This window comes from Martes martes (genome assembly GCF_963455335.1).
Source record: "Martes martes genome assembly, chromosome: 6".
Classification (NCBI taxonomy): domain Eukaryota; kingdom Metazoa; phylum Chordata; class Mammalia; order Carnivora; family Mustelidae; genus Martes; species Martes martes.
Genome location: NC_137893.1, coordinates 85,740,933 through 85,755,423, shown reverse-complemented (window position 1 = coordinate 85,755,423; position 14,491 = coordinate 85,740,933). Strand labels below are relative to the sequence as shown.

At 45.7% G+C, this 14,491-nt stretch overlaps 1 protein-coding gene across 1 annotated transcript in view; it reads left to right on the top strand.

Moving 5' to 3' along the window:
* KIF6 (kinesin family member 6) overlaps nucleotides 1–14,491 on the top strand; it is a 421,803-nt gene that overhangs the window by 377,138 nt on the left and 30,174 nt on the right. Inside the window, exon 16 of the mRNA XM_080807059.1 lies at nucleotides 2,184–2,234. Coding sequence (XP_080663185.1) covers nucleotides 2,184–2,234 — 51 coding nt within the window. The remainder of the gene's footprint in view (nucleotides 1–2,183; nucleotides 2,235–14,491) is intronic.

Here is a 14,491-nt window from a genome sequence, read left to right as displayed (position 1 = left end):
TTGTCCTTTCTGATGGAGGCATAATACTCCATAGTGTATATGGACCACATCTTCCTTATCCATTCATCCATTGAAGGGCATCTTGGTTCTTTCCACAGTTTGGCGACCGTGGCCATTGCTGCTATAAACATTGGGGTACAGATGGCTCTTCTTTTCTCTACTAATCTTTTGAAAACTCAGTTCAGTCATCATCTTTGAGGTGTCGAATGTACCTCATATGAAGAAATGAATACATTAGACCAGGGAGCAGCAAAGTTCCCAGGCTTTCTCAGGGTCCCCAGGGGCCTGATCACATCTCCCAAATGTTGCAGACAGCACTGACATTTTAACAAGTCTTCTGAGCCCTTGGATATGAACAAACCCTGGTGGGGGAGGGTGCTTCACTCCACCATCCAGCAGGAAATCATAGCCGTATAGTAGAGATGGAGGAACCCTGAAGGCCACTTCACCCCAAGTCCTCCCCAGGGCAGGAGTTCTTGCTCTCACACCCCACAGACTTTCCTCCAGCCTGTGCTCGAACATTGTCAGGAAGGCCCTCGCTGCTCTGCCAGGAGATGTAGTCTGGTTAGAGACAACTCAATCCACGTGGAGACAGTGTTGGTTGTGAACTGTTTCTTCCTCGTATGGAGCCCCTACTTTGTCTTTATTCAACTTGTGCCCTCAGCAGTGGGACAAAGATAAATCTCTTCTCTCATCCAGATGACAAGGTTTGGATTTTTTTTTTTAAGATTTTATTTATTTGGACCACATCTTCCTTATCCATATACACTATGGAGTATTATGACCCCATCAGAAATGACGAATACCCAACTTTTGTAGCAACATGGACGGGACTGGAAGAGATTATGCTGAGTGAAATAAGTCAAGCAGAGATAGTCAATTATCATATGGTTTCACTTATTTGTGGAGCATAACAAATAACATGGAGGACAAGGGGAGATGGAGAGGAGAAGGGAGTTGAGGGAAATGGGAAGGGGAGGTGAACCATGAGAGACTATGGACTCTGAAAAACAACCTGAGGGTTTTGAAGGGGCGGGGCGGTGGGAGGTTGGGGGAACCAGGTGGTGGGTATTAGGGAGGGCACGGATTGCATGGAGCACTGGGTGTAGTGAAAAAACAATGAATACTGTTACGCTGAAAAGAAATAAAATTTTTTTTAAAAAAGATTTTATTTATTTGGGAGAGAGAGAAATCATGAGTATTGGGGGAAGGCAGAGGGAGAAGGAAAAGAAGATTCTACGCTGAGCAGGGAGCCTGATGTGGGGCTCAATCCCAGGACCCTGGAACATGACCTGTGCCAAAGGCAGATGCTTAACTGACTGAGCCACCCAGACACCCCAACAACATTCAGATTTTTAAAGACAGCCATTATCTCTGAGACTCTTCTCCCTCCAAGTCTTTCCTTCTCCATCTGAACATCTCAAATTACCTCAAATATTTCTCATATAGCATGGTTTTAAACCCCTAACCATTTTCTATAAATATTTTCTATTTGACTAGTATTCCTTATGAAGAGTAAACTCCCAGAACAAATGCCAACTGTGGTCTGACCACTACAGAGTACATATGCAGGTCCACCACCATCACCTCCTGTCAACTACACACTATACCTTTATTAATGCAACCTAGAATAATATATGTTTCATAGTAAATGATCAACTGCTGTGTTCATATTAAGGTTATCTAAAACCATCATCTTTATTCCTTGACACAGTTTCACACAGCTTAAAAGGAAAAAAGTAGATTTAAAAATGGCCCTGTACATTATTATAAGATCCAATCCTGCCACCCCTTTCATTAATAATAGACAGATAGAACTACTGAGGAGACTAGGGCCCCAACAAATGTTGTGAGTGACAGCCTGTGGTAACTGAACCCAAAGAGGAGTTGAACCCAAAAGTGAAATGTATATTTGCATCAATGTGCCAAGAAGCCAGCATGCCAGCCTGTTCTCCCAACACCATCCAGTGCATGGAGGGCTCTTCTTGGAAACTATGCCCACTTTTATCTTCCTTACTCTACCTTGTTTTTTTGTTTGTTTGTTTTGGGTTTTTTTGTCTGTTTGGATGGTTTTGGTTTTGTTTTGTTTTTGTTTCTGTTTTTTTGCTTACATGCTTTGGAGGCAAAGACTTCCTCCAACCTGCAAGAAACTCACTAATGGTCTTCCTTTGTGTCTTTGACAGGTTGCCTGAAGGAAGAAATCACCCAGCGACATATGCAGCAGGTAGCTCTAGGTAGGTACAAAGTGAAGTCTGCAGGAAGAAGGTGAAGGTAAGACAAGCTGTGTGGTCTTGGAAACCTAGCTAAAAGATAATCCATCTAGAATGGATAAATAAGACGTGGTATATAAATATACAGAGGAATACTATGCAGCCATCAAAAGAAATGAAGTCCTGCCATTTGCAATGACATGGATGGAACTGGAGGGTATTATGCTAAGCAAAATAAGTCAATCAGAGAAAGACAATTATCATATGATCTCCCTGCTATGAGGAATTTGAGAGGCAGGGTGAGGGGTTTGGGAGGTAGGGAAGGAAAAAATGAAACAAGATAGGATCAGGAGGGAAACAAACCATAATAGAGTCTTAATCTCACAACACAGACTGAGGGTTGCTGGGGAAAGTGGAGTAGGGATAGGGTGGTTGAGTTATAGACATTGGGGAGGGTATGTGATATGGTGATTGCTGTGAAATGTGTAAGCCTGATGATTCACAGACCTGTACCCCTGGGGCAAATAATACATTATATGTTAATAAAAATAATTAATTAAAAAAAGAAATCCATCTAGAACCCTCAAGAAGGTTAAGGAAGGCAAGGTTTGTTGTCAGTGAAGCTTCCTCTGGATGCCCCTCCTCTCTGGCACTAGTTACCCCCATCCTGCGTGCTTGCTCCCACCTCTCCAGCCTGGCACCCCACCTTCCCAGCTGCTGCCTCATCCTCCTGACCTTTCCACCCCACACCCCAACTTAAGTTCACCCCTAGGTCCCAGCTCCTTAGGGCTCTACTCTAAGCTTTCCAGAGCTGCTACTAACTAATCCTAACGGCAACCGTGGGTGATGAAGACAGCGACTGTTTTCTGAACCACCCAGGGCACTGCTGTGTATGCATGGCCTCCTTTCTGCCTTGTGACTGTCCTTAGAAGTAAGTGCATTTTTCGGGATGCAGGTGATTCAATGACTTGCCCAGGGTCACATAGCTAGAAATCATCGAAACTAGGATGTGAACCCAGGTCTCTGAGTGCACACCTGGTGCTCTCAGCCCCCATGCTATTCACTGCCAACAATGATGGGCTCACTTAATACATTAATAATGCAAACACTAACCAACACAGTGATATTCTAAGAGGAACTTGGCACCTTTCAAGCAGTGGACAGCTGCAGAAAATCCCCCCCTTTTGATATGGGACCCAAGGAAGTCACCTGGCGGGAGAGTTCAGCTCCCAGAAAGGCTGGTGGAGCAGGTATTTGGGGCACGACCACCTTGTTTCCTCTCCAGCTGGCCTGGGACCAAGTGCTTAGAGTGCTCTGATTAAATAAGCAATTCATGTATTCTAAACAAAGGGTTCCCTTGAGATGGCCTGGCCCCTGGAACCTCCTGAAGTTAGAGAATTCCAACACCCAGGATCTCTAGAGGGGAGATGGAGGAGAGCCCCAGAGTCAGAGAGATAACCTACTGAACTCCAGTAATTTGGATTATTAGGAAGGTGGGTTGTTTAGTTTCAGTAATAATAATGAACATGTCCATAGCCACTGGTTGCATCAGAAACAAGGAAGAAGGAAGCCTAAGGCACACTGACCGGAACTTGAGCTTCCCACCATTGACCCTGGCACTGAGAGTTCAGGTCAACATGCCAGGCCAGCCCTCCCATGGCCAGAGATGCAGGCAGGGAGTCAGAGCTGAGATGCTCCTGACTGCTTCTCAGGAAGCAGCCAGGACTCCCCCGGGGCCCCAGCTCATAGGGCTGGGCTAGGAAAGGGCTTCTCTGTTGGGAAGCTGTGCCAAGGTGACCCTTTGGCCTCACCAGTAAGTCACTGGGTGGGGCGGCATCCTTTAGGATGGGACTGCCTTTAGACCCTGTATCTGAGGGCTGCCATGTGGCCTCTTCTCCAGTCTTCATGATGCTGCGTGACTAGAAACAATGACTGGAAAACACTGGTCAGTTCCTGAGGCTTTCAGAGCAAGAGATGTTCCATCCTCTCTGACCGCCTTCCCACCCCAGTCTCAGACAGTCCTGGGCCTGTGGGAAACGGCTGCACGTCTTCTCTGCAATTCCTCTTGCTCCTCTGTCTGGGAGCCTTCTCTTGAATTACAGCAGGTGTCAGGTTCAACAGGGCCCAGCTTTGCCTGAAGTAATCAGCAGACTTCAAATGGAAAACACTCTGGATGGAAGTCTAATTAAGAGCATTTGAAATACCTATTTATTTTAAAAGCATACTATCCCAATTAGAAAAGAAGTGTTAACATCTCCCAGCTGCCATTTTGAGCTTAAATGCCATGTTTTTAGTCCACACTTCTCAGGAGCTTGTCTGACAGAGCTTTGGAACCGCCAGCGCTCATGGGTCCCCTGGCGACCACATTTCAGAGTTCTTCTCATGGGGAGAAACCTCTCACTGCAACGGATTGTTTCTAGAGCCATTTCCTGCCTTCACCCTCGCCCCTCGGGCCCGCATTGGGGCTGAGGGCTGGGAACCAGGGCTCCAGTGAGACACAAAGCAGCTCAGTGTACTTGATGTTCTGTTTCTCCTGGTGTTCCATAGTCGGGGTTTCCAGTGGAGGAACAGGGCAGGCATGACATCTGCCCTTTCCCTCCCTGCCCTCTGTTCTCTTTCCTTTGTCTCCTTCTGTCTACATTCCCTCCATTTTAAGTATTCCCTTTCAGTATTGTTTCTTTCTTTTGCCTCCATGCTCTGAGGTTTCCATGAAAGTGTAGATCAGGTTGGTTGGTTGTTCTGGGGGGAAGAAGGGAGGAGGTAATGAGCAAGACTGAGCAGGAGAGGTTTCCTCATGTATTTTGTGTCAGAATAGATCTGTGTATGGATGAGGGGATGTATGCCCAGGAATACGTGTGTGAAGGCAATCTCGTATCTCAGAGGAGCACAGATTTCATGGTAGCATGAGAAACGCCACATGTAAGAGGCTGTCGACCAGTGATGTGCTGGAGCCAGCTCCACACCCATCGGAGGAGCAACCGTCACCATTTCAGCAATTTGGGGAGCCATGATAAGACACGGCTGTTGTTAAAAATTAAATTAGAGAGGGACTTCTAGGTGGCTTAGTCAGTTAAACATCCAATTCTTGCTTTCAGCTCAGGTCATGATCTCAGGGTCCTGGGATCGACCCTATGTAGGGCTCTGCACTCAGTGGGGAGTCTGCTTAAGATTTTCTCTCTCTCTCTCTCCCTCTCTCCCTCCCCCTCCCCACATCCTGCACCTGTACGCATGCTTTCTCTCTCTCTCTCTCAAATAAATTTTTAAAATCGTTTAAAAAATTAAATTATAGAAACTTACAACTAAGTTAGTTCTATTAAAAAACAAAAGCAACAAATACTCAAAATGTATCACCTCCTAATTACAGATTTTCCTCGACTTACAGTGGGGTTACATCCTGATAACCCCATCATCTGTTGAAAATATCATTAAGTTGAATTGCGTTTAATACACCTCACCTACAAAACATCTAGCTTAGCCTAGCCTGCTTTACACGTGCTCACAACACCTACGTTAGACTACAGTTGAGCAAAATCATCTGACCCAAAGCCCATTTTATAATAGAGTGTTGAGTAGCTCCTGTAATGGATTGAATTCTGTCCTGAAAGTGAAAAGCATAATGGGTGTCTTGGTACAGGGTGGTTGCAAGCTTACCAGGTGTTTACAGGGCAGTCTGGGAGCTGGGGCCCCCCTACCATGGCCTGGCATCACAAAAGCCTGCCCGTCATGCTTTCTCTCGCTAGCCTGGGGAAAAATAAAACTCAAAATTCAAAGTAGTGTTCCTCCTAAATGGCCATCACTTTTGCACCGTCCGAAAGCTGAAAAGTCCTAAATTGAACCATGGTAAGTTAGTGACCATCTGTTATTTATTACATTTTACTATTATCTCTGCCCTTGGGGTTATTTGCTGCCACTGTGTCTATATCATGGAAATACCGGCTTAAGGGGGCACTACTGTGCACCTCTTCCTAATTCCGCATGTAGTAACGTCACACTGGCAGCTTGAAACCAGCCTTGTGGGACTAGTTATGCCACAGAAATTGACAAACATTATTATAAATTGGGGCGCTTTTTTCCCCACCATGGCATCCTGATAAGCACCCATTTGAAGACCAGTTTTGTGCACATGTATGTTCTTGGGAAGACTTCTCCTCTTCCTGGCTCGCTATCTAGATGATGGTTCTCCATTTACTGCCTACTCTGGGGAAACCTGGCCCTTTAGAAAATGAGTAGACAGGGAAACCAGGGAAGACAGATGTGGGCCAGGAGAAGCACTGGCCCCAAAGGGCCCCTCAATGTAACAGCCAGATTCTTGGGACCTCTAAGAGAAACACCAATGATCAGTTCTAAGAACATAATCAACAAACACATGTTCCCCTGGTCTTAGAGGAGAGCCTACTCCCACACATCGTTTCAGGAAACAAGAAAACAGTGCTCTTTTTAATCAGGCCTCATTCGGAACTGGTATAAATTGAACTAGATTCAGCTGGTTGGGTCGAGCAGGCTTTGCTTCATTTAGTTGCGTGTGGTTCTCCCACTTCATTGTACTGGCCGCCCTGAACAGTTGAACGTTGTCGGTAACACAGACGACGCTGGTCAGCAAATGTTCCTTGAGAACTTGGTGTGTGCCTGGCGTGGGTCTAAGCTCTCTATGTGTAGCTTCTTCTTTAATGTTCCTCAAACCCCCATGAAGGAGACTCTACTGTTACCCACACTTTACAGTTAAATCCCAAAGGGGTTAAGTGAACCTGCCTAACTTTGCTCAGCTCAGAGATGCAAATGGACATGCATGTCCAGAGCCTGTGCGGTAACCCCCGTACCATGTGGCCCTCAGCCCTGTGCAGGGCATCGTAGCATTCACAGAGGGACAGAGATCCAAGGCCTGCTCTCAGAGGGTTTCTACTCTAGCCAGCTTAAGGGGAAATACACATAGAAAGGTAACTCTTTATCTAATTTTGGATTTAATTACACATATTGTGCTATTCACTACGCTCATCCCACTGTAGCCCCAAACCAGTTCAGCCTCCGCCTCCGCCATGAAGCCTTGCCTGGCCCCTTTTCCCCAAGCCTGCTTTGTCCTCTAACCTCACACACCTCCAGAAGGCATCAACCTTTTTTTGTAATGTATATTTTCCATAGCTGTATTCTCCATGCTGAAACATGAGCTCCTGGAAAGCTGGGTGGGTCGAATTAATCTTTGTACCCCTCGCAGCCAGTGCAGGCGATAAATAGGGTGACTCAGTGCTTCTCCAGATGACTTCCAGACTCACATATCTTGCAAAAGTATAATGAGACATTTGAACATAAAATAAAATAAGCCCATTTAAAAGAAGTAGAAGGAGTAAGTGCTTTTGGACCCCACAGCTGAGCCGATCACAATACAGCAGCAATAAATTTGACTCCCTCTTATCTAGTCACTAAGCAAAACGAGAAGCACCCGGAGTTACATAGTTTTCATTTTCTGACAACAGGAAGAGTACCAATTAATTTATCTGCAGAAATGAAATTTCTTCCTGGAACGAAACACAAACGAGAATTTATTGGGCAGATTCTTATTAAAAGACACTGAGTGACACAGTGAACGATGTCTTCAGCCACAGTCTTAAAAAGATACCGAAATGTTGTTCTACCAGATGATTCTTATATCGACCCTCAATAAAAGCAAGAGGCCTGACATTAAAGCATAACTCATCGAAAACACTTATGTGAGCGGCTGAGGTCCTCTGCTGCAGGTGTTCTGCTTTCTTTTTTTCTTTTTTTTTTTTAATTTTTTTTAAAGATTTTATTTATTTATTTGACAGACAGAGATCACAAGTAGGCAGAGAGGCAGGCAGAGAGAGGGGAGGAAGCAGGCTCCCTGCAGAGCAGAGAGCCCGATGTGGGGCTCGATCCCAGGACCCCGGGATCATGACCTGAGCCGAAGGCAGAGGCTTTAACCCACTGAGCCACCCAGGTGCCCCGGTGTTCTGCTTTCTGATGGTTGCACAGAGCAGGAATTAAATCAGGAGAAGCCAGCCCCAGGAAGGTGGGCCATGGCCTCTCTCTTAAGTGTCTCTTTTGAGCAATATTTGGTCAGCGACAAGCTCTTGCTCTGCTCACAGTCCAAATGCCAGTGATTCAGATCTATGACATATGGTACTAGCAGTATATGAAATGTGTCAGGTGAGAGGGACAGGCCATGAGAGCTCTGGGAACTTACCAGAGGGAGTGACCCCCGGCAGTTGTCACCAAGGCCACAGGTCTAAGCCAAACCATGAAGAACAGGCAGGATTCAGAACCTCGGAGCAGAGTGGGGAGGTAGTTGTCGTGTGTGTGTGTGTGTGTGTGTGTGTGTGTGTGTGTGTGTGTGTAGTATGTGTGTGTGGGTCTGGTGTGTGTGGTGTGTGTGTATATGGTGTGCCGTTGGTATGTATATGTGTGGTTATGTGGGGGGTGTATGTTTTGTGTGGGGTATGTGTTTTTGTGTGTAGGGAGTAGAGTGAGAGGACTTTCTTGAGAAGTTATTTGAAATAGTGGAGGCAAAAATCTAAAATGGGGAGTTGTGCCAGTTGACTGAGAGCCTTGAATCTGACCATTTTAGCAAGGAATGTTTGATCAAAGAGGTCTTTTAAGAAAAAAAAAAAAAAAAAGCCCCCAAGCAGACATTCCAATCCTTCAGCATTTCTGACTCACTGATGAGTAAATAACCTGTACCACACTACCCCCAAGCCCTTGCCTACTTGCCCTATGATAGCTGTTCCTCTGGGCACACATGCTTCTGGCCCAAGCTCAGGGAGGGTCTTCAGGATGTCTGGCTATCTGAGTAAATCTGTTGGCAACCTCGCCCCCTGAGATATGATCTGTCCCAGGGAGTGGCACACTGACCATTTGTCCTGAGCACTGGCCTGGTCCTTTGTGAGTAGGTGGTCAATCCATTCTTTTGTTCAGTGGTTGATGGAAGTGGGGAGATCACTGTCCTTGAGAAGCTCACAGATGTGCCCCATACAAGCTGTCCATGTTGGGTAACACCACACCTTTCTCTGCATTTATCCCTTGACCCAGCTTCTGTGAAAACATAACCTACTGGAACATTCCATTGCCTCTATGTGTAGGCATGTTTTTTTTTTTTATATACTGTTACAGAAGATAAAAATAAGAGTGACTCATAAATAAAAATCCATGAACATGACATTGGCAGGTTCCAAATGGCATCCTGAGTTTCCCCCCACCCCAAATACTAGCCTCTTGAATACTAGTCTTCCTCTCCCCTCCCCCATCCCTCTCAGCACCCCATGAGCAGAGATCCTTTGAACAAAAGAAGCCCCCAAGAACAGTCTGTTGTGGCTGCAGTGCCACATGGACCCTTGGATTACTCCCTGGGTGGTATGTGCTCCCTGACCCTGAAAATGGGGCAGTGACAGCTCCTCGTCCCCAGCAGGGGACTTGAGGAGGGTTGGGAGAGCCACTGAGGCCAGAGGCTGCCTATTCTACCATGTTGTTCCAGCTTAGTCTGCCAAGGGGTTCTCTTCTCCTGGACAGGATTCCCACAGTGGCCTCTTGAGCCATCTCCGCCGCTCTCCAGAACGAGGCCCCTGCCATCCCTCTGCCTCTCCGAACTGTCGTTTAAGACTGAATCTGGCACTACTGTTTTGGAATTCTGCTCCTGGGGATAACAAACGTGAGAGTCATCCATTTCTATATCAGACTTCACTGAGCACCTCCTATGATCCAGACAGCATGTGAAACCAGGAAGTCCAGGCTGTGGGGAGGACCCACTGATTGGCATGGAACTGGAGGGGACCTCCCTGCATTCTCTAGCTCAGTGGTTTTCCGAATGAGTTCTCTGGGACCTAGGTGTTTTTGGGGAGCATGAAGCGAAGGGGAGAGAGGCAAGCGGCAAGACCCCAGGATTTTTGCCCACCGTGATTCAACCAAAGCAACCGCTATTTCTCTTTTTGCCATGAAGTCTTTGTTTGGGGGCGTGGGGGGAAAGGCTCTGCAGCTTTTAACATATCTTCCTTCAAACCTGTGGCTCCAAGATATTTCCAGAGGCAGATACCCAGCTTCCCTCCCCAGAACTCTCTGAGTTTCCTCTGGATTCACACAGAATTCTGCTTGTACCTCTGTGATAGGACTTATCACATTGTGTGATAATTAATCAGCTTTTTATTCATTTCCCCCACTGGACAGAGGATCTTTATTTCCCCAACACTGAGCACAGTGATCGGCCCACAGTAGGTCCTCCATGAAGGTTTGCTCCGCGCCAAGTTTCCAACATCCATAATATGAGGTGGTCGGACCAACTGACATCATGTGCCCAGCACATCCTGAAACTGAGCTGACGTTTGCTGGTTGCCTGTTGAATAAACAAACAAATCTAACACTCCTCAGCCCTCAGGTGCCATGATTTTACCTCTTTGTGAATGCACACGTCCTTAAGACATGCAGGAAAGGTAGCCTTGGTAAGGAGATACATGAGGGCTTGGATTATAGGTGTCTTCCTCCTCTCAGAAAGGAATGATCAAAATGTGAAACCCCGGAGTAAGGCAGAATGTAAAGGAAGCAGCTGCCCCGGAGGTTGAGATGACATCACAGTTGGTTACAGAAGGACTCAGTTGGCTCTGTAATAGAGACCAGTGATAAATTCTGTCCACCTGAGTCAATCCTAATGCTTGTGAATACAGGACTAGCTCCTGTGACATGAGGCCAAATTTGGCCAGATTCCCAGGCTCGAGTTGGAGCCTGCGGAGTTCCCACCCCAATTCCTTGCTGAGTTCCCAATTGCCAAGGCTCCAGTCCCTTTGGGTAGTTCCAGACTTCCCCGCCAGCCATTCTGGAGAACAGAAGGAGGCTCTGGGCATCAGCCCTAGTGCCAGCCTTGAACTGCAGCTGTGGTATAGTTAAAAAGAACACTCACCTTGGAATCAGGAGGGACCTGATTGAATCATGCCTCTACCCTTTGCTAGTCATGTGACCTTGGTCCATCAACCTTCCCGAGTTTCCATTTCCTTGTCTGTAAGAGAATATCTGTTCCCCAGGGCTGGTCTGAGTATCAGGTGAAATGTGTGTGTGATGCAGTTGAGGACAGAGTAGATGCTCAGCAAATCTACGTGGAACCTATCTCTGAGTGCCAGGAACCAGACAACCAGATGCCTAGGCAGCAGACACAGTCCCCAGCTGCAGAGCCGACCACAGCTTTGGGCCAACAGCACCAGTTGGCATAACTGGTGGAGGTCGCCACCTTTCTGCATTCACCACGTCCCTCCACCCACATATGCTCACAGGCCCCATTAATCACTCTACCCTGCAAAACTACAGTCACTGTCTCTCCCATTGAGCACTGATTAAGGATGGTCCTCTCACCAGTTGCCAGGGCAATTTTATTCATCATATAAATGTGTGGGAACCATGTATGATACTTTGAATGAATTAGGCATTTGACCAATGTCCTAGGCAGTTGGGGCTGCTATAACGAAGTACTGGAGGCCAGTTGCATGATGAACAACAGGAATTTATTTTTTTTACAATTTCAGAGGCTAGAAGCTGGAAATTAGTGTGACAGCATGGTCGTTCTAGTGAAGGCCCTCCTCTGGGTCGAGTCTGCCAGCTTCTCATTGTGTCCTCACATAGCAGAACAGGGGTGAGCTAGCTCTCTGAACTCTTTTTATAAAGGCACTAATCCCCTTCATGAGGGCTCCACCCCCATGACCTGATTACCTTCCAAAGGCCTCATCTCCGAATACCATCACATTGGGGATTCAATTTCAACTTATAAATTTTGGGGTTACACAAACAAACATACAGACAATCATATCCAAATATATAATATATTACAAACATATACAACATATATAACAGATAATAAACATATAACCAGTCAAATATATACAGAAGACAAAACTCTAACCTCTTGATGTTATCTGGTAGGCTAAAATGTATCATGGCTGACCCCTCTAGCTGACATAAGTCAGCTAGATATGGTGATAAAAATCACCATTTGTTCTTGGCAAGTCCCAGCCCAAGAAAGGCCTTGGGGTTCCCTAGGAACAATTCTGTTACATAGTAATGGAGCTAGGTAAGACTCATTTCCCCAAAAGCTCATTCATTTCCCCAAAGAAGTTGATTATGAGTTTGAGTTTGGGGAAGACCTACCAGCATCATTCTTATAGCAAACAGCCAAACAAACAAACAAAAACAAAAACAAGAACAGAAGATAACCCAAAGTTCCCCTGAGTAGGCAGATAGATAAATGAGCTAGGACTATGATATATTCATATGATATGATATATTCAAATAATTCATATTCATATAATAGAACATCATAGAGAATTAAAGATGAATAAACTAGAACTACATGTAGCAATATGAATAAATCTCAGAAACGCAATGATGATTGCAAGAAAGAAAATTGCTGAAGGATATTGTGGAATGATGCCATTTATGTAAATTCTAAAATTGCTGATATTGTGTGTCAGGGGGAGGGGAGTGGGAGCTTTGTGTTATGGTGCAAGATAATGCAAGTACAGAAAAATGCATAAAACATATGTACAGATGTACAATCCAACAAATACTTACAAATAGAACCCCTCTGTCACCTCCCCTTAGGTCAAGAAATAGCTAAGTAATGAAGTAATTTTAAGGGATGTTTGAGATACAGGGTAAGAGAGTGCCAGCAGGAAGGGGAGGTCTGCAGTACCACCAGGACAGTGTTATCTTTAGGGGTCAGGGATAGTGGATGGGAAGGCGGGCTATGGAGGCCTCTCCCAGCTCTGCAACGTTCTTGTTCAACACATATGCACACACATGGAGGTACCTATGGCGTACTATAGAGATTTTTCCAAATCTCTATATATGTGGGTGTTATTTATATCATTCTCTAAAGTTTTTTGTGTTTGAAATGGTTTATAATAATTTCCAGAACTCGATGAAGGATTAGATTCCGAGGATTCAGAGATCAAACAATTACTGTTTAGTGGAATCCCCATAATAGCGGTGGTTGTAAAACCCAAATACCTATTCAGTTCTGATTAACCTTCATTTCCTCACTACCGTTTGTGTCAGGAGCATTTCACTTAAAGATGGGAACAGAAAATTTGCCACTTCTTATTCCCTTCTCTAGGTACCTTGTGTCCTCTTCATAGCTAAAGAGGGTGTGCCTGACCCACTGAGCAATGCAGGGGAGGTGCTTGTAAGATCACCTTCTGTCGTTCTTCTACCATCTATTTAAGTCCTCACAGTCATGACAGTTTGGCCTCTGCCCTGGATGGAAATTGGACAGCTCAGTAACTCAATAGCTCTTTCATTGTTAATTACAAACAAAACAAACAAGAACCAAAAAGTATTGGTCATTTTATATTGTAACTACAGTCTCAACAATTCAAATTTCACTTAATGCTAAGACTTCTCTCCTTTTCCCCAGCTAAGGCTAACTCTGAATTCAGGAGGAGGTATCCCTGGAGGAAAGGGATATAGTCAGCTCCTTCTCTTTCTAAGACACTTCCTTCCTCAGTCTGATGAGCTCAATTTCCCCTGACTCCCAAGAAGGAGTTGGAGAGAAGAAGGAAGGGCAGTTGGTAAAGATGTTACTTGACTGGTACTCTGTAACATGGCTTTGTGCTCTCTGGGCCAGGCAGATGTTCCAAGATGACTCCTCCTCACTTTGAGTACTTTCTTGGGTCCCTGGAGGTCCCTCGGCAGCAGGTCCCTTGACCTGATGGAATGTACCTTATTGGACAATTGCTTACCCACTTTGAGCCTTATGGGTCAGGTTCCAAACACAAAACAGATTACTCAAATCAATAATCAAATTATGTGGGATGCCTGGGTGGCTCAGTCAGTTAGGTGTCCAACCCTTGATTCCAGATCAGGTCATAATCTCAGAGATATGAGATCGAGCCTACCTCCAGCTCTGTGCTGAAGTGGAGCCATCTTAAGATTCTCTCCCTCTGTCCCTTCCCCCTGCTTGCACTCTTTCTCTCTCAAAAAAAAAAAAAAATCAAATTAGATATTGTAAAGAGAGTTGAATAAAAGCATATTAACAAAGGTCTTAGCAGAGTGCAGGGAAATGCAGAGGTCATAACCAGCAGGACAGGAAACATTGCTGCCCCTAGACCTGAGGGGGCAAGAAGACTGAGCAGTTACCTGAACCCGAAGACAGAAAGGCTCAGGCCATCTGATAGGAGCTGTGACCTTTAGGCAAGCAGTGCATCCAACTCATGTCCCCTCAACCTCTCTCCCCTCCCCCACTTCCAGTCACTTGCCCATGCTCACCGTTGGCTGAGCCCAGCCAGAGGTGAGGGGTAAGG